This window comes from Anastrepha ludens, chromosome 2, assembly GCF_028408465.1.
Source record: "Anastrepha ludens isolate Willacy chromosome 2, idAnaLude1.1, whole genome shotgun sequence".
In the NCBI taxonomy this organism is placed as follows: Eukaryota; Metazoa; Arthropoda; class Insecta; order Diptera; family Tephritidae; genus Anastrepha; species Anastrepha ludens.
Genome location: NC_071498.1, coordinates 80,699,737 through 80,718,365, shown reverse-complemented (window position 1 = coordinate 80,718,365; position 18,629 = coordinate 80,699,737). Strand labels below are relative to the sequence as shown.

At 38.6% G+C, this 18,629-nt stretch overlaps 2 protein-coding genes across 2 annotated transcripts; both read right to left on the bottom strand.

Moving 5' to 3' along the window:
- Positions 1 to 4,990: 4,990 nt before the first annotated feature.
- On the bottom strand, positions 4,991 to 5,833 carry LOC128858246 (probable serine/threonine-protein kinase vps15). The gene has a single exon (XM_054094364.1). It carries the CDS (start codon positions 5,831 to 5,833, stop codon positions 4,991 to 4,993), a length of 843 nt encoding a protein of 280 aa, XP_053950339.1.
- A 10,740-nt stretch (positions 5,834 to 16,573) lies between these two features.
- LOC128858244 (translation initiation factor IF-2-like) lies at positions 16,574 to 17,595 on the bottom strand. The gene is made up of 2 exons (XM_054094350.1): positions 17,581 to 17,595; positions 16,574 to 17,514 (listed from the first exon to the last, which is right to left on the bottom strand). Exons 1-2 carry the CDS (start codon positions 17,593 to 17,595, stop codon positions 16,687 to 16,689), a joined length of 843 nt encoding a protein of 280 aa, XP_053950325.1. The 3' UTR covers positions 16,574 to 16,686.
- Between the last annotated feature and the right edge of the window lie 1,034 nt (positions 17,596 to 18,629).

The window sequence follows — 18,629 nt, the reverse complement described above, 5'->3', positions numbered from 1 at the left end:
ACGGTTTTTAAATATGTCGACTATATCATGTCTATGTTATATTACCTTAATCCATTTTCAGGTGTAGGAAAATTTCGAAACATGAAAATTTCAAAATGCGATATCTCTGCGAAAAAAAATGATATTTGAGCAAACAGAACGCCATTTGAAAAAAGAAGGCTTGTATTTAAAGATGTCGTCCTTTAATTTTGGTGAAAGAAAACATCTGCAAGGCTACATAACCTCAAATATGGGCAAAAATGGTGTTTTTTGCACTTTTAGGTTAGGATATCTCGAAAAACCAATTCGGAGGCCAGATTTGGATTCAGCGCATCATAAACCTTCGGAAATATATAGTCTGGTTTCTGGGTCCGAATGTTGGTTAAATTTTGTCGGCCTGTGTAATCATGTACGCGCTTCGCTAATGTATTGGTTGCTCCGCTTAGCAGCTCAAAATCATACGACTAAATAAAGATAGCGGAAAAAACTTATAGATAAAAATGTTCACAAAAGAATGCTCTATAAAAAAGCTCTGATGTATATTTTCCATAAAATCAATAAAAAAAAGTTATTACGCTTTAAAACCATTCATCCCTTAATTTTTCGCGTAATTTTGTTTATAACTTTTTTATTATTAATTTTACAATAAAAAGTTTTGAATGAAAGTTGTAGATAACATTATTATCTACAAAAAAGTATTTTACAAAATTTTCGTAACTTTCGAAATTCACGAGATAATCGCAAAAACCAGTTGCACCCTTATTTCCAAGATGGCGGCCGCGGGACACAACCCCCGACCCCGAAAACTCAAATTTAAGTTCACAGTGATGGGTTTTACATAATAAAACCATAAACTCGCATACTCCTAAAATTACTTAGTTGGCTATTTTTTTTGTCTCTTTTGACTGGACTATTTCGACTAAATGCAAATGGTATTATTTCGAACAGAGTTCTCTACATATATGTATGTATATGACACATAATGCAACATTTTTTTCCCGAACTTCGAAGCAGTCATTCGCCCTTATATGTGTATATGTATATGTATATGTATGGTAAAAATATGGTGGGATACATTAGTCACAATTCAAAGAGGGTCTTGCGATAAGGTAAATGGAACATTTTGCTGAGTGTAATATTGCGAGTAGGTCAATTGAGAAGTATTAGCTCCCGTATAAGTTAGCATTTGTTAAGATTCGTGGCTATGTTCCTTATAAACATTACCGAAGAAATTTTTCCTCGGATATCTTATGTTGGTATGCTAACAAAAGGCATCTAACTTCATATGTAGGCAGGCCCAACAAAGGGAATGAATGGCAAATCTCGTTTCTGGACCATCTCAACTCTCAATATAAAATGTACGCCGTCGTGGTATATGCATAAATACATACGAGTATAATAGTCATTTACATCCTTTGTTCGTTTTTTGGACGAGATCCTCCTCCAATTCGTGGTGTGCGTCTTAATGTTCTTCCACAAATGGAAGGGCCTACAATTTTAATCCGACTCCAAACGGCAGTTTTTTATGGCAGAATCACAGTCGGCGGTTTGCCTTTGCCTGTCAAGGAACGACCGCTGTTAAAAAAAACTCTTCCTATAATTTAGAGTTTCATAACCGGGGTTTCGAATCCGTAGACTATCGAATGGTTGTTACGTATCAACTCATTCGGCGCCTGCAAGAAAGGCGATGGACTAATATTATGTTAAATTTAGCAATGTTGAGAGCCTTGATATTAAAAAACACAGTTTGGCAGAATGCAAGAGATAGGGTAATTCATCGACAAAAAATAGATTCAAAATTTCCTGTTCTAAAGTTGAATATGTGTACATATAGTATGTAATTGTCGCATACTTTCGTAGGTATTTGGCCGAGTTTCTTCTGCTATTGATGTTGTGAAATAAAACAACGAAAATTTAAATTGATGGGGCAATCTTTATTATTTTTGTGTAGAACCATTCATGACATTTCTCTTTTAAAGATAATCCCTCTGAAATGTAGGCCGTAAATGCGCCGTAATTCGGCCCTCCGTTAACATCAATTTTGAATGACTCGCTGGAGGACTTCAGTCGGTATCTCGCGAATAACTTTAATAATGTTGGCTTCCAATGCCCTAACCGGAGCTGGTTTATCCACAAAGCATTTGACATTTGTCCCACAATGTAAAACTCCCCCCACAAATAAAAGTCCAAAGGTGTGATATAACCCGATCTTGGTGGCCAATCCACTGGTCTGAGACGAGAGATACATTGCTCACCGAAACGACGATGCAGTAAATCGATTGTTTCATGGGCTTTGGGGCAAGTAGAGCCGTTTTGTTGGAATCAAATGTTGCGGAGCTCACATGCTTAAATTTCCGGCATCAAAAGTCGTTTATCGTGAGTTTTTGAATAGCTTTGGGTTGCTCTTCAGGCAACATACGGCATTTTGCTAATTAGCCTAGCCATTAAGCCAAAAATGGGCCTCATCGCTGAACACCAAGTTGATCTGAGCGCGCTATGAACTCTTTTCACTTTCGATTTTCGTAATACAATTGTGCGATTAATGAATATCTACTTAAAAAAATTATGTATTTAGTGTGACAGTAGTCACGCGTGATCTATCAAAAACTCCCTTTGGGAAATAGTACTTCCAATCTGATCACTCTTAATAACACATTCTGTGAAAAAAAATGTCGGGAATGTACAAAGCGCGCGTTATACATACATCTAAGCTTTTTTTGCTGGAATGTTGGTACATCTGTCCTCTATAGTGTCGCAGAGTGTGAGCGTGATCTGTCAATTAGCTTGTTTTTGGCATTTAATTATATCTACGATTGTCCCTATGGATAAAAATATCGAACAAAAAGTTTGTCTTAAATTCAGTGTTTTCAACGAAATTTCGGGTGCTGAATCCTTGAAAATAATGCAGAAAGTCTATGCCGAGTGTGCTTTATCAAAAACACGAGTCTGTGAGTGGTATAAGGCTTTTGCAGAGGGCCGAGAAGTCGTGGAAGATCCCCGATCTGGTCGACCATCAACGTCTTCAACGGATGAAAACGTGGAAAAAGTCAAGGAAATGGTGCTGGAAAAACCATCATTTAAATTTCAGAGAGGTAGCTTGTGACCTTAGCGTGGCTCACGAATCAATTCACAACATTTTATAATACATCACCATGGCATGTGCATGAGACGCATGGCTGTTCGACTCGTCCCAAGAGAGTTGAATTTCTTTCAAAAAATTCATTGGAAGAAGGTGGCTGAAGACATGCTTGAGCAAGTGAATTCGGACCCAACGTTTATCCAGCGCATCATAACAGGTGATGAGACGTGGGTATACAGGAATGAGTTTGACATGCAAACCAGTCAACAGACGGCTGAATGGCGCTGTCCACATGCGCCGAAACCCAAAAAGCTACGTCAAAAGTCAAAAGGTCAAAAATAAAAGTCATGCTACTCGTTTTTTTCGATTATCATGGTGTTGTGCACTCGGAATCTCGGAATTCGTTCTAAATGGTTCTACGGCAAATAAAGAGTATTAATTGGAAGTTATGCGACGTTTGAGAGAGAATGTGCTTAGGAAACGGCCCAATTTGTGGAAAGAAAACTCATGGATCTTGCACCATGATAACGCACCTTCTCACAAGGCTCATAGTGTGAACATTTTTTTTACCAAAAACTTGACAACCACCGAATTCACCGGATTTAGCCCCCTGTACTTTTTCCTTTTCACAAAACTCAAATTGCCACTCCGCGGATGCCGCTTTAAGTCGGCAAAGGCCTTCAAGGAGAATTCGCTGAAGAAGCTGAAGAATATCTCTTCAAACGCGTTTAAAAGGTGCTTTGATGACTGGACTAATCATTGGCATATGTGTATTGCTTCGAATGGAGCCTATTGTGAAGGCGACAAAATAAAATTTGATGATTAAGCAATTATTTTGCGTTTTATTGAACAATTCCTGGTACTTTTTTGACAGAATGTACTTCACCCGTACGGCAATTGGTTTCATCAGAGTAAGCTTCAGCTTCGGTCACGTTTGGCTACAAAACTTGTGTTCTATTTGCGTTCAGCTTTGGCAAAAAAAGGCGAACTTTGACCGCTTTTTATTTTTTTTGTTTTTGGTTCAAAAGTTGTCTAAATATCTTTTATGTTCTCGTTCTTCTCAAAGTTATTGTGTACTGTAGATCAAAAATTAAACTGCGAGTAAATACGACGGCCAACACCAAAATAAAATTCGGAAAGTTGAAACAACAAAAGTATTCCTGTATGAATGCAGTCTAATAAAACTCTCTTGAAGTGGAGTTGGCTGCATTGAAAATAATGAGTTATACCAGTATTACCAGGTACAACCATGGTCGCTAGCGGCGAGTCTTGCTCTATAATTTTATTATTGCTTTCACATGCAAATTTTTCGTCAAGTGAGCATAGCCAGAGATAGCGAGCGGGGAAGTGGCGAATCGGAGGTGTTTAATAAAAAATTATTCAACAATGAATATTTAATAATTACTACATATAAGTACACAAGAAAAAAAGTTGTTTTTGTTATTTTACCAAACATAAGTATACATACATATGTAATGAAATGAAATGAATGTAATGGAAAGTTTTAATAACAAAAAATCTGTATTTTTAAAAAAGGATTGCATGCTTATTATTTAGACCTTTGAAAATGTTCGTTTTGGTTTGGTTCGGTTCGGTTTATATTGAAAATTCGATGCTCGATCGTTCTCTGGTTTTCATAGAAAAGCTTTTTCACGTTAGAAATTCACTCGTTTTGCCGTTATCTGTAGAGAGCCCACAGTTCCACAAGTTGGCACTCAGGTGCACACCCGCTCGCCTGCGCTCGCTTGATAGTTGACCTAAGACTTATCCCCTTATCAAAAATTATTCATGTATTTTTTTTTAATTTTGCATGGCTAAGTAAATAACTTTTTTTATTAAAAGTAAATAACAAGTTCAACAAGAATTTTCAGTCTATATATATACACTTTTTAAGTCACACTCATGTCTTTATATCAAAGTTATCGGCATAATTTATACACGGAAAATTGAAGAAGGCAGGTAAGCAGCTCCGGGAGCACTGATAGGACGTGGAGCTGGCTGAGCAACAGGTGAAGCGAAGTTGTGAACTGGTGCGGCACCACCATCGTGCGATTGAGAATTTCCACCCAATTGGTCGTATTGTGATTGAATGGCGCGTTGAGCGTTGGTCGCATCCTCTGGTGTACGATATTTAACGAAGTGAACCTCGGGTTTGCTGTGCTGAATATGGTTTTGTGCTTGTAACTGGTTAGCCAAATTGCCCAAATCGGCTTGTTTCTGCAGCACGTAAATGGCCGTCTGGTCCTCAGAAACTGATTTCGCCAAGTTAACAGCGGCTTTTTCCAAGCCATTACCCTCAGGTCCTTTAATGAAGATAACTCGAAGATTCTTTTTCAATGATTCGACTACTTTATCGTTGCCAGCAGGTTCACTGAAGTCATTCTCATCGGCTGTGTATGTGAAGAATTCCTTTTCGTATTCAGCAACTGGAGCTTGATATGAAGGGCCAGATGCTGCAGGACCAACGCCACTACTGCCGCCTCCCAATCCCCCGACGCCACCTAATCCACTGCTGCCTCCCAATCCTCCAATGTCACCTAATCCACTGCTGCCTCCGAGTCCTCCAATGCCACCTAATCCACTGCTGCCTCCCAATCCTCCAATACCACCTAATCCACTGCTGCCTCCCAATCCTCCAATGCCACCTAATCCACTGCTGCCGCCACCAGGTGTAAACGAAAGTCCTGAATCCGAATGACCAACGGGACTGTAATTGTAGCCCAGTTTATCCGCACAGGCAACGACGATCAAACACAGAACAACAAAAGCGCGCATTTTTTAATCTTTTTTGGTTATTATTTCCACTACTTCGCTTTGCAATTTTCGAATAAAACTCTGAAATGGTCGGATTTGGAATGATTTGCTGCATTCGGTGGGTCATCTTTTATATGGAAATAAAGTCAAAAATCTTAGCAAAACTCCAATCGTTTCTATTATTTATGGCAAAAATATTATTATGTGTATCGAATTTGATTTTTTATTTTAGTTGGGTTTGGCCAAGTATTTCAATAATCTTATTGAATTCAATTTGGTTTGATGTGCCGAAAGCATGCAAATGTCAGCGGTTGCTCCACTTATCAAAGCTTGGCTAATAAATATGCAGACGTCTAGTCTGCCCAATGCTCCACTCGTCTTCTATGCAAAAGAATTAAGAGCGCGTGTGATTTAAACAGTAGCTATTAAAAAATTAATTTAAATTGACATGAACCATCTCATCAACGCTAATAAAAGTTTTATTGTATGTATGTATGTTGTGAGCACCTACTCTTATACCCAACGAAATGCTGAACCTACACTTGAAATACTAATACATACATCAGTAGATTAATTTAACCTTTACATTTATATTTAGTTGAGAAAAATAGATGAAATGCATGTGGATACGAGTACCCAAAAGCATCAAAGTAGTGACGATGTCATCAACATAATTCGTAAACGTAATTCGAGGATTACTGTGCGGATAGACAAATTCGAGCTGTCTCTCATTTATCCTGCCGGCAAAGAAACAAGGTGCATCTGTCAAGAGGTGATTGACTTTGCCTGATATACGGCATTTAAAGTTTCGATTAAAGCTCGGGTGTTTTCATTCATAGTAAGTTAGTTCGGTGTAACAATTGGAATTTTGATATACTACATACACAGGGTGCGTATGGTATTTGAGGAAAACTTGAGAGTAAAACTAATTGGTTTTTACTTTAAACAAAATTTAATGAAACTTCACGAGTTTTCTACACAACCTGAACTTATTATACTATATCTATAAGTCATTCAATACATTCTCTATCAGCTGCAATAACTTTCTTGACCCGGGTCGGAAACCAATGGGTGCTCGAATCAAATTACCCTTATTTATATTGGCCATAACGGTATTAATTGCAGCCTTCAGAAAATAAATGGTGTTATGAGGATTCCTATTGGTAGAAATCCAGAGGTTCGAGGTCGGGGAGTTAGACGGCCATAAGTTCGGTGTTATATGGTCATGGAAATTTTCAGCCATCCAATTTTGTGTCGCCATCATTTTGCGGAAGGAGTAAAGTCTTGCTAAAAGATGTATGGGGTTTCATCGCGTACACTACCAATCTAGGGTTTCACTACTGCCTCTAGAACCTCGGCTTGTGCAGCAGAATTCACTCGAAATCCTTGAGCAAAGAAGTGGGATAGTATGGCCTTGACCTTTAAACATGTTCTTTGTTGCGCATAACCCCTAAAACCAGAACAGTGACTGGAAACTTCGTTTGCATGGCAATAGGAGCATCTATAGACCATAGCCTTCTGTAATTTCCGATTTCTACGGTTAGTTTTTTGGTCTCGGTCACAATTTTTCTCGTAAAAAAAAAATAAAACCATAACAACTCGGCACTTCGAGTGTTTAGTTATGTTTAGAAGGCATTTTCATACTCGCTGTTCTCCTTCTGCCTTCTGCGTACAACGCAGGATTTATATCGGAGATCTTCACGAACAACTCGACGGATTAGACCCTCAGAAACATTAAGCTTTCTCGCAAGAGCTCTCATTGCATTTCAAAGTTCCTCATCATTGCTCGCTTCTTCTTCTCTTCTTCTTAATTGGCGATATAGCCGCTTACGCGATTTTGGCTCAGTTTAACAAAGCGCGCCAGTCGTTTCTTTCTCGTGCTAACCGGCGCCAGTTGGACACACCAAGTGAAACCAAGTCCTTCTCTACATGATCTTTCCAACGCAGAGGAGGCCTTTCTCTTCCTCTACTATCACCAGCTGGTACCGCATCTGATACTTTCAGAGCCGGAGCGTTTGTATCCATTCGGACAACATGACGCAGCCAGCGTAGCCGCTGGATCTTTATTCTCTGCGCTATGTCTAGTTCGTCGTAAAGCTCATAGAGCTCATCGTTCCATCGCCTGCGATATTCGCCGCTGCTAACGAACGTAAATTCCGCAGATCGGACATTAAAACATTTCGCGTGTGTTTTCCGTGTTGGACGTAAAACTTTTCAAATATATGGACAGTAAAACCTTGGTCGATCGTTAAGCGGCTGTTTGGTAATAATTCACATTGATAATCGTCTAAGATATCGTCAGCATAAATATTCAGTCCCTCAAATAGAACATTGGTAAATACTTTATAACCAGTATTAAGTAAAGATATGCATCTGTAATATTGACGATCAGTTTTATATCCTTACAGGTACAGGTACTTTTATGCTTGATACCCCTCCACTGGTCTGGCAAAACCCCTCCACTGAACCATTCCCGAGAGTGCCGACTGGTAATAGGTACCACAGTACTCACTGCACGCAGACGAGAGGTAGCTAGCTATGGTAAGATTTCCCGGTTCGTAACTCTTTAATAGTACAGCATTTGAAAATGGAGTTTTGAGGTAAAGGGCCAGATCAAGGTGTCACGCGACCCGCCTGGCTGGGGCCCTTTTTGAAATATAGCCCAGTCGTTGACGTGAGCTTACGGATACCTGGCGCCCTCCGTAATAACTAGCTTTGCCTGTGTAGTTGGGAGCTATGCACAGGTGGACATCTCTTCTCCGACACTCGTAGATTCAAAATATGAATTCAATAACAAATAACAAAAAGAGACAAAATAATAAAAGAAACAAAGGAAACAAATAACCCAGAAGGGGCTGTAAGCTCCGAAAAACGAGCAGCGCTCAAAACGAGCTCTCAATCTACTAAGGCCAAGCCCAGCTCCAATACATTGGTGCCTCCTGTGCCAATCGGAACCAATCCTATTGGTTGACATCTCGTGATTATCTTTTATAGCATCAGTGCTATCGTTTGTGGGTGCGTAGATACTTATAATGTTCATAGTTTAAAATCTACCTTGTAATCTTAAATAAGATATAGGATCATTCACGGGAGAAAAATTCAATATGCTTTTTCTGGTTTTACTATCTACAAAGAATCCTGTTCCTCGTAAGCCTTAAGTTTCAGAACCACAAAAAATAAATGGAGTAAGCTTTCTTTCTCAATTCGACATCACCTTTCCACCTTATTTCTTGTATTGCACAAATGTTTGTTTGATATTTCATTAGTTCATCTGCAATTTCAACCATTTTTCCAGGTTGCAGCATAGTCGCATAGTCATTACATTCCTTGTTCAAACTTCCAAGTCTCAAATCATAGTCCTTAAAACGTTGCACGGGTCGGTATTGTTGTCCATCCGAGGCTTTTGTTGACGTGTCGAGACAAGTTCTTTTATACTCGTACTGACATTAGATTTTTAGCCTAAAAGCCAGTCCTTTTCAGGGGTGCTCACCTTAAATCTTCCGTTCCTAGGGCTGGATCTAGAGTGGATCTCCGCACTAGGTTAACAGTGTCACCACTTGAAGGCGATTGGAAAAAATAAGTGAAAAACTTCGTTTATTTTTATCTGCCATCTCGTTACACATACTTTCCCTTTGTGACACCATGTGTCTAGTTAGCGAGTTCTTTTTATACTATATTCCATGATTATTTTTCTTGTAAAACTTGAATTTAGTAATGGTTCCCAAATTTGCTATCAGGCTTTAAAAAAATTAATGTCTAAAATCCAAAAGCTCGTAATTTGGCCAGCAATCGTGATAACCAATATCATACAGAATTAAAATACAACTTAACTTAGTATTTTCAACTTAATTGTTGGATTTTATCAATTTCCGCAATTTTTTGTACGTTTCACAAAATTTTTGACAACCTATATTTTAAAAACTATAAGTTTCCCACAAAAATTCTTTTCTTCCCTTTAATTATTGCTTAACGAACCTACAAATAATTATCGGGCCAACAAATGAACCAATTTTTAGAAAAAATTACTACAGGGTGGGCCACATAGCGTTTGCTTTTTGAACCACCTATTTTTTTGAGAATGGTAACACAAATGACATTTACGAAATTTGACATTTACGCTATACGCTTGAACACAATTGGGAAATATTGAAAACCTATTTCCAAAGTGGTGAGTCTTCTTCCGCGGTTACAGTAAATGGCGAGCGTTACCGTGACATGCTCAACGAGTTTTTGTTTCCAAAAATTGAAGAGGATGACATGTACGACATTTGGTTTCAACAGGACGGTGCAACTTGTCACACTGCCAAAGTTACACTCGAACTTTTGGCTACCGTTTTTGAAAACCGAATAATCAGCCGAAATTCCGATATCAATTGGCCGTCTCGGAGCTGTGATTTAAGCCCGTTGGACTATTTTTTGTGGGGAGCCGTTAAGGACAAATGCTATGCGAACCATGCAGAAATGATTGGTGCTTTAAAACACGAAATCGAAGTTGATTCGTTTTTTTCATAGCCGATTCAAAAAGCAAATTTTACATGGCCCACCCTATACAATGTCGAAAATACTTGTACCACTTTCTGTTGGGATACTTCCATATAAAGCGTTTTTCAGTAAGAGCGCTTCAACTTTTTTTTTAAATAAAACACAAACGGTTTGACTTTTTTAACTAATTTTTTTTTATTATCGAGTTTGAACATATACATTTAAGTATGAAATTCGGTTTCTTTTGCATGACCACCGCGTGCACGTTTTACAAAGTCCAATCGTTGAACCCAATTTTCGACCACTCTTGCATAAATCGGCCGAAATTCCAGCAATTTCGCGTTCAATATTGGCTCTGAGCTCACAAATCGTCGCCGGCTTGTTACTGTAGACCAATGACTTCACATAACCCCAAAGAAAATAGTCTAGAGGCGTCAAATCACACGAGCGCGGCGGCCATTCGACCGGTCCATTTCTGGAAATAATGCGCTCATCGAACTTACTCTTCAACAAATCAATCTGGATCATTTTCGAGTTGATCTTCAGCCCAATTTACGAATCGACGTCGCTTCAAATGGTCAAACGGCTTCAGTTCTTGTGTCAGCTTGATCTTGTACGGATGTAGGACACGATCTTTTCGCAAAATTCGCCACAATGACGACACAGAAAGGCCCAATTGTTGAGAACGTCGTGTGAGCGACACATTTGCGTCTTCTTGAACTGAAGCCCTGGCGGCAGCAATATTTTCAACACTTCGTGCACTTCTTGCTCTCACTGGCACCGGAACATTATGTATCGAAAACGTAGATACAAATTTTTATCACTAGACGGTCAATTGTCGAACGGGATGGCTTGTTAAATGGACCGTAAAATGGCCGTAATGCTCTTAAAGTAGCAGCAACAGAACGATTATTTTCATAAAAAATTTGCACGATTTGCAATCGTTGCTCAAGTGTGTAGCGTTCCATGATGAATGTATACTAATGAAGTTTACAAATAACAAGCGAAAAATAAAAAATATTGCGTCGTTCGCCCTCCCTATCGGAAAAAAGTTGAAGCGCACCTATTGAAAAACGCCTTACATACTTAAAGGGTAAATTTGCTATATTATAATAGGACTATGAATAAGTTCGTGCGGTTTTTTTTCGAAATTTGAAACTTTATTGACGTAAAATGGTTACAAATTTAATATTCAAAATATTGTCCATCGCTTACTACTACTTTTTCCCATCTTTCTGGCAATTTACGGATTCCCTTTGTGAAAAATTCGGTCGGTTTTGCCGCAATCCACGAATCGATCCATTTTTTGACTTCATCGTAATTACGGAAGTGCTGGTCAGCCAGGCCATGTTGCATCGATCGGAAGAGATAGTAATCGGATGGCGCAAGGTCTGGACTATACGGCGGGTGGGGTAGGACATCCCATTTGAGCGTTTCTAAGTATGTTTTGACCACTTGTGCAACATGTGGCCGAGCATTGTCATGTTGCAAAATAACTTTGTCGTGTCTATCGGCGTATTGCGGCCGTTTTTCTCGCAGTGCTCGGCTCAAACGCATCAATTGTCGTCGGTAGACATCCCCCGTAATCGTTTCATTCGGTTTCAGTAGCTCATAATACACAACACCCAGCTGGTCCCACCAGATACACAGCATAACCTTCAGGCCATGAATATTCTGCGCCGACGTCGATGTTGAAGCATGGCCAGGGTATCCATACGTTGCCCGACGTTTTGGATTGTCGTAATGGACCCACTTTTCATCGCCAGTCACAATTCGATGCAAAAAACCCTTTCTTTTGTGCCGTTGAAGCAGTTGTTCGCATGCCATAAAACGGCGTTCAACGTCTCTTGGCTTCAATTCATACGGCACCCAATGGCCTACCTTTCGGATCATTCCCATGGCTTTTAAACGTTTGGAAATGGTTGATTGATCAACTCCCAAAGTTTTTGCAACCTCTTCTTGCGTTTGAGCCGGATCTTGATCGAGCAATTCCTCCAATTCGGTATCCATGAACTTTGGTGGCGCACCCTCGCGTTCTTCGTCTTCCAAGCCAAAATCACCACTTTTAAAGCGTGCAAACCACTTCTGGCACGTTCGCTCAGATAGAGCATGCTCACCATAAACTTCCACCAAGATACGATGACTTTCGGCTGCTTTTTTCTTCATATTAAAATAATGAAGAAGAATTCCCCGCAAAAACACATTATTTGGCACGAAATTCGACATTTTCAAGTGTGGTAAAAATATTGTTGTTTACGCTTCAAATAAAAAACTTATACTGACGTTTGTGCCTTACGACAGTAGCTCTCCAATGAATGTTTGGAAATGTGGATCGATGGAATAATAATCAAGTTACGCCATCTGTTGTAAAACCGAAACGAACTTATTCATAGTCCTATTAATTTCATAATATGGTATGTTTTCCAACATTGTTTTTTTTTTTCCTTTCAATAGAAGTCATAATTTCCATAAAAAAAAGGTGTTCTAAATTGTGAAAAATTTTAAAACTATAATTTGTATTTCCTAAAAAATGCCGAAATCACAAGGCAAAGAAAATAATATTCACTCTGCCACAAGACTCTGACTGTCAAAGGATTCCGCCTTTTTCTTGTTACTGCGAATCAGATGGAAGAAAGGCAGTGGTGTGTCCCATACCCATGATTCAATCGTTTGCGAGCAAGGTGTTAACCTCATGAAATCAAATTGTGCATATAAGCGGTTTTTTTAATGCTTGTTGAAGTACCTAATTTCACGTTTCTGTTGTTTTTTGATATTAGTAAATACAGCAAGTCGGTGATGCCTTGCAAATCTGGCACTAATTTTGTAATTTCATCTGGCCGTAACTTTATAATATCGAATTATGCAGCCATGTTTTGAACAGCGTTTTGATATGTAGATGGAGTTTGCTGACTTTCACATATATTAGTACAAAACATACCATAAATCAAAACCTAGAAATACCCTACCATCGTTTTCTCTTATGCGACAACGCGTTACGCCGAAGAAAAGGATTTGGTCTGACTCAACTACCAAAAGCAATTCCGATCCCATCATTATTGCTGCAATTGAATCCACGTTCCACAGAATCTCAGTTGTGCAGCGCCATCGATTCAAATGACAATGACGTCATTGTCGTTCACCGTTCAAGGTGACGACAAACAGTAATGCTAAAATTTGAAGCGTTACCAATGATTTATAATCTGATATGGGCTCACGTGGTGACGGTGTTAAGAATAAAAATGGCGACAGGTTGCTTGACTGCTGCCCTAGAAATCGCTTATTTATTGAGGGAACTAAAATCAAATACAAAATAATTCGCAAATACTAACAACTTTATGAGATTCTACTAACAATATTTTTATATGTATACACATACATATGCAAAGTGGTTTAACTTAATAAATAAACTGAATATAATTTCATCGGGAAGAATATTGCCTGCATTCTTTATGTAAATCTGTTAAAATAATGTACAATAGCCGCAGCTTTTATTTATTTTGTGTGGGAGATTTAGCCAAAATAATTTTATTGACTTTTGAAAACCTATCTCGGCAACAGTTTTTCCAAAAAAACATTTGAATATGTTTAGAATAGCTTAACATTTTACCATTTTGGCAGCTGAATGAAAACAAAGAAGGCAGAACGCGTTCATTCGTTGCAACGTGGCACATTTAATAAAAGATACGAGAAGTATTGTATCTCTTCAGTTATATAATTTTATTTTGCGGTAAATAATTAAACATTTTTGTTCGTTATTTTTTGTTTATTATTATCGTTTGTGAGCTGTTGGTGAGCTATGGAAAATTGTTTTGTTACTTTAGTCACAGTTAGTATGCTAATATCACTATGAAAGATGATGTACTTTTGACTAGCGCATCCCCAGAATTGTATATCGTAAGTCCAAACCGGTCTTAATGTTTGTATATAATAGAAACTATTATGTTTGCCGACTTGCTTTTGTGTAGCCTTATTCTCCATTTGTTAGCCCATGCCGCAATAACAGTCTCTTGTAGCTTATTCCTTAGCGTTTTCGAAAGTGTTATCGACTGTAAGTATGGCAGTGCCATCCGCAAATATTGCAGGTACTTGCTGATTTGCCGATGGTAGGCCGTGGATGAACAAGAAATATAGTAGAGGACCCAAAATGCTTAACTGTGGAACGCAAGCGTTTATATTTTTTAGAGACGAATATGCGTTTTCGTGTCTTACACAAGAGTATCTATAATTGAGGCATGACGAGAGCACCCCGAAATTGCGTTGGCAGCATGGACTTCAGCTTTTGATGGAGCCTTTCGTGCCACACTTTGTCGAGAGCTTGCGATACATCAAGAAATACGCTTTTCTTTTCCCAAAACTAAATTGGCGAATGGAAATCAAACGGTAATTTTCAATGAGTGATTGCAGGTGATTTACCAGGTTTAGGTGTCACGGTGACTTCGGCGAATTTTCAGTATATGAGTACGTACCTTAAGCTGAGACACTTGCTAAATAAACTAATAAAATAAGCAATATAACTTTGTGGCAGATTAGGAAGGACTTCAGCCGTGATTAAATCAAATCCAGGAGACTCTTTAAACTGCATTTGGTTTATTATCTTGCCAACTTCTTCTGGCGTTACTGGAATAATATATTCATCGTACTCAGGGCAGCTTCCAATAGGTACTGCTTCATCAGTGCCTTCATTAGAGCTAAAAGTTTTTTTCCAAATGCTCAATAAATAGATTCACTTCTTGCTCGCATGTATTATCCTAGTTATTCTCGCTAATTTCAACAGGAGCGCTATGTTGAACTGGTCTATTGAAAAATTTAGTCGCTTTCCACAAAGATTATTCTGTGCTTTTATCAGCTGTGAGCCCAAACAGAAATCAAATGAATGCATCATTTTTAAATGTCTTTAACGCTGATTTGTTGCCAGCACACCACAAATAGGAGGAGGAGATTCGCCAAATACCCAACAAAGGACATAAGCGCCAAATATTATTATTTATATTGGGGTGGAGAATAAGTTCATAGGGTCTTTGCATTTTCTTTGTTTTTGTTACAACGATTTGCTTGCTTTTTGGCAAAGGGCAAGTATTTATTCGGTGGAACTCTTTCTACTCTACAAAACTATGTTAATTGTAGTTTTGAGTTATTTAATTTTTTATTAGTATTGAGGCTTAGAAATAGAATATTCAGGCTCCCGACAATGAAACTACCCCTGCATTTGATACATCATTACGTAAAGTTTTTCACTAAATCCAAATATGATATTATTTATAATATAAGATATTATAAAAGTAGTACGGTTTTCCAGATATTTCAAGAAGGAAATGAAAAGTGAATGCCAAAAAGTAACAAACATTTTTATGAGAATTTAATTCTGATCCCTCATAACTTAGCCAGCTCCTAACCTATATGGGTATTGCTCATTTTTCTGACTATCTAATTCCCTATAAAAATGAAATTTGGATCTCTAGGCGTAGAGATATTGAAAATTTAGCAGCTTTGCCTTTTTTTAAACTTAAAAGCCCGAAATAAAAAAATCGAAAAATTTTACATGAATTGACGGATCAAATACTGTTATTATGAAAATCTGTGAAAATTGGTTGTTTTATGTTATCTTTTAATTTTGAAAAATTACCATTTTTTCTTTTCTTACTTATTCGCTTTGTAAAGTTTTGTGACAAAGCGAAGTTTTGTGACAGAATTTACAACACATATAAGTTTGGCAGTTTTTAACAGCGTTGCCAACGAAATTGATTGCCTATTGCCTAATATGTCACCTATTTGATGCAAGAGTGTCGTAATCCCGAAAACCAAAATGTTGAGATACCTCCTATACCTCCCTCAGTAAAAGCAAGAACATATTTTTATCTAATGGGGTGCTGATGACTGATGTCGTCACATATTTTGTACACAGCATAAAAGAAAAGCTTGTGGGAATTTCTGCATTATTATCAAACAATTTTTTTTTGACTATGACGCTCCTGCAGCAAATGAAGAATACGTGTCTGCACCCTTAAGACAGATATAAAAATAAAACTTTAGATATCTTTATTTAAACGAAGTCAATCTCAAGTTAAAACTTTACTTAATTCTGGCAGTCCTCGAGAAACCTCAATCTGTGCTCTACCTAATTTGCACATAAAGGATGGTTGCATTCAAAGTTATTTTGTATGGGATATTGGGACGGAACCGCCGTTGAGTCTTGCGGGATTTAAAAAAACAAGAAGTGGTTTCATGATATTTCGTATATCTATTCATTAACAATAGTATTAACAAGTAAAGCGCATATTAATGATTTGGTTCAAACGTTCCATTTAACAAACTTAACAAATCAGTTCTTAAATTATACAATAAGTAACAAACAATAAAGCCTTGGCATTTCTCCCTGTTCTACTTAGCCCTTCTTAGACGCGGATGATAGAAGAGGGCAAGTAGGCGTTGCGTGGAGCATGTACTTCGGGAGCGTGAACTGGAGCTTGAGAAGCGAAGTTGTGCACTGGAGCCACGCCTCCATTGTGCGATTGGGAGTTTCCACCCAATTGATTGTATTGTGATTGGATAGCTTGTTGAGCATTGGCGGCATCTTCAGGAGTACGGTATTTGACGAAGTGCACTTCGGGTTTATGGCTGCTCTGACCTTGGATGGCATTAAGTTTGTTAGCCAAATCTGAGATGTCGCTTTGTTTTTGCAAAACGTAGATAGCGGTTTTGTCTTCGCCAGCATGTTTAGCCAGTTGGAGGGCAGCGTTTTCGAGACCGGTGTTTTCGGGTCCTTTAATGAAAACAACACGTAAGTTCTTTTTCAGAGAGATGGCTGCCTGTTGAGCGGCATCAGCATCGTCAAAGTCCTGTTCGGCAGCGGAATAAGAGAAAAACTCTTTGCTGTATTCGGCGGGTACTGAGTAAGATGGACCAACGCTTCCGGAGCCAACAGCTGGAGCACCGATGCCGCCCAAACCACCTTCCAATCCACCAAACCCGCTGGGACCACCATAGCTGCCACTACCGCCTAAACCACCAAGACCTCCTAGGCCTCCCGAGCCTCCTAAACCTCCCAAGCCTCCCAGGCCTGCATTGCCACCAATACCTCCGAGTCCTCCACTGCCGCCTAAGCCACCAAGGCTACCTGCAGAGCCACCGGGTACAAAAGATAGTCCAGAGTCGGAATGTCCCACTGGGCTGTAGTTGTAACCCAATTTGTCAGCGGAGGCCGCAGCCACTAAACACAGAACCTTAAAAGAAATAAAGGCAATTTTAACTCGGCTTGTTATTTATTTGTGTGCAATGGCACTACTTACGATGAAGGCGCGCATCTTTAGATTTTGTTTGGTACTTCTTGTTGGAAATATAATTTATTTGTGATGATTTCTTGTCTGCGACTTTTCATATTTATACAAATGGCAATCTAGTAATAAGCCAACCATTTCGTAGTATTTCGCCAAATGTTTCATGTTCGTCTTTCTTCGGCTAAATTGTTGTTGCTAACTATTTCTTTGTTTGTACAATGTTGAAACAATGCCGCCCCCAAGCTGAGCAAAAAACCCATTGCTTTGCCGACTTTTATGATCCTCACCGCTATTGTCACAATTAGTCATTTGGGTGCGTTGTATGCGATAGTTTACGCTTTGTTATATGCTAATTCGAACATCTCACCAAATTCGAGCGTAACGTTTATTCATATTTGCGGATTCATGATTATTAATATTTTCGACTATGTAGTTGGCTAATAAGATTACATAACTATGGGCCACATCGATCGAGCCTCACGGCCTATGTTACATTGAAGTTTTATAAACTGATTGAATGTCCTGTAGCATGAAACTTTTTTGAAAAATCGCCTTGAATGTTGTAGAGTAGAAGGAAAATTTTGTACCTGTAATGCTTTGATTGGCTAAAAATTATTGGATTGCAAATATTTTGACCTACTTTTGCTATTAACAATGATAATAATAATAAATAGGCTTGGGGGAGATTCTGTGGAAGGAAGACTAGATTTTGATAATATTTTTGGTGATAAAATCAATTATCGCTTAAACAGCTAAACAAATGAAATTTCTATATTTGAACAACAAATGAGATTTCTATATTTCCTCCCTATTTTTTATTTCAATAAACGGCATTTGCCGGTTAAAATAAGCGGCCGCCGTAGCCGAATGGGTTGGTGCGTGACTACCATTCGCAATTCACAGAGAGAACGTCGGTTCGAATACCGGTGAAACACAAAAATTAAGAAAAAGATTTTTCTAATAGCGGTCGCCCCCCTGCAGGAAATGGCAAACCTTCGAGGGTATTTCTGCCATGAAAAAGCTCCTCATAAAAATATCTGCCGTTCGGAGTCGGCTTCAAA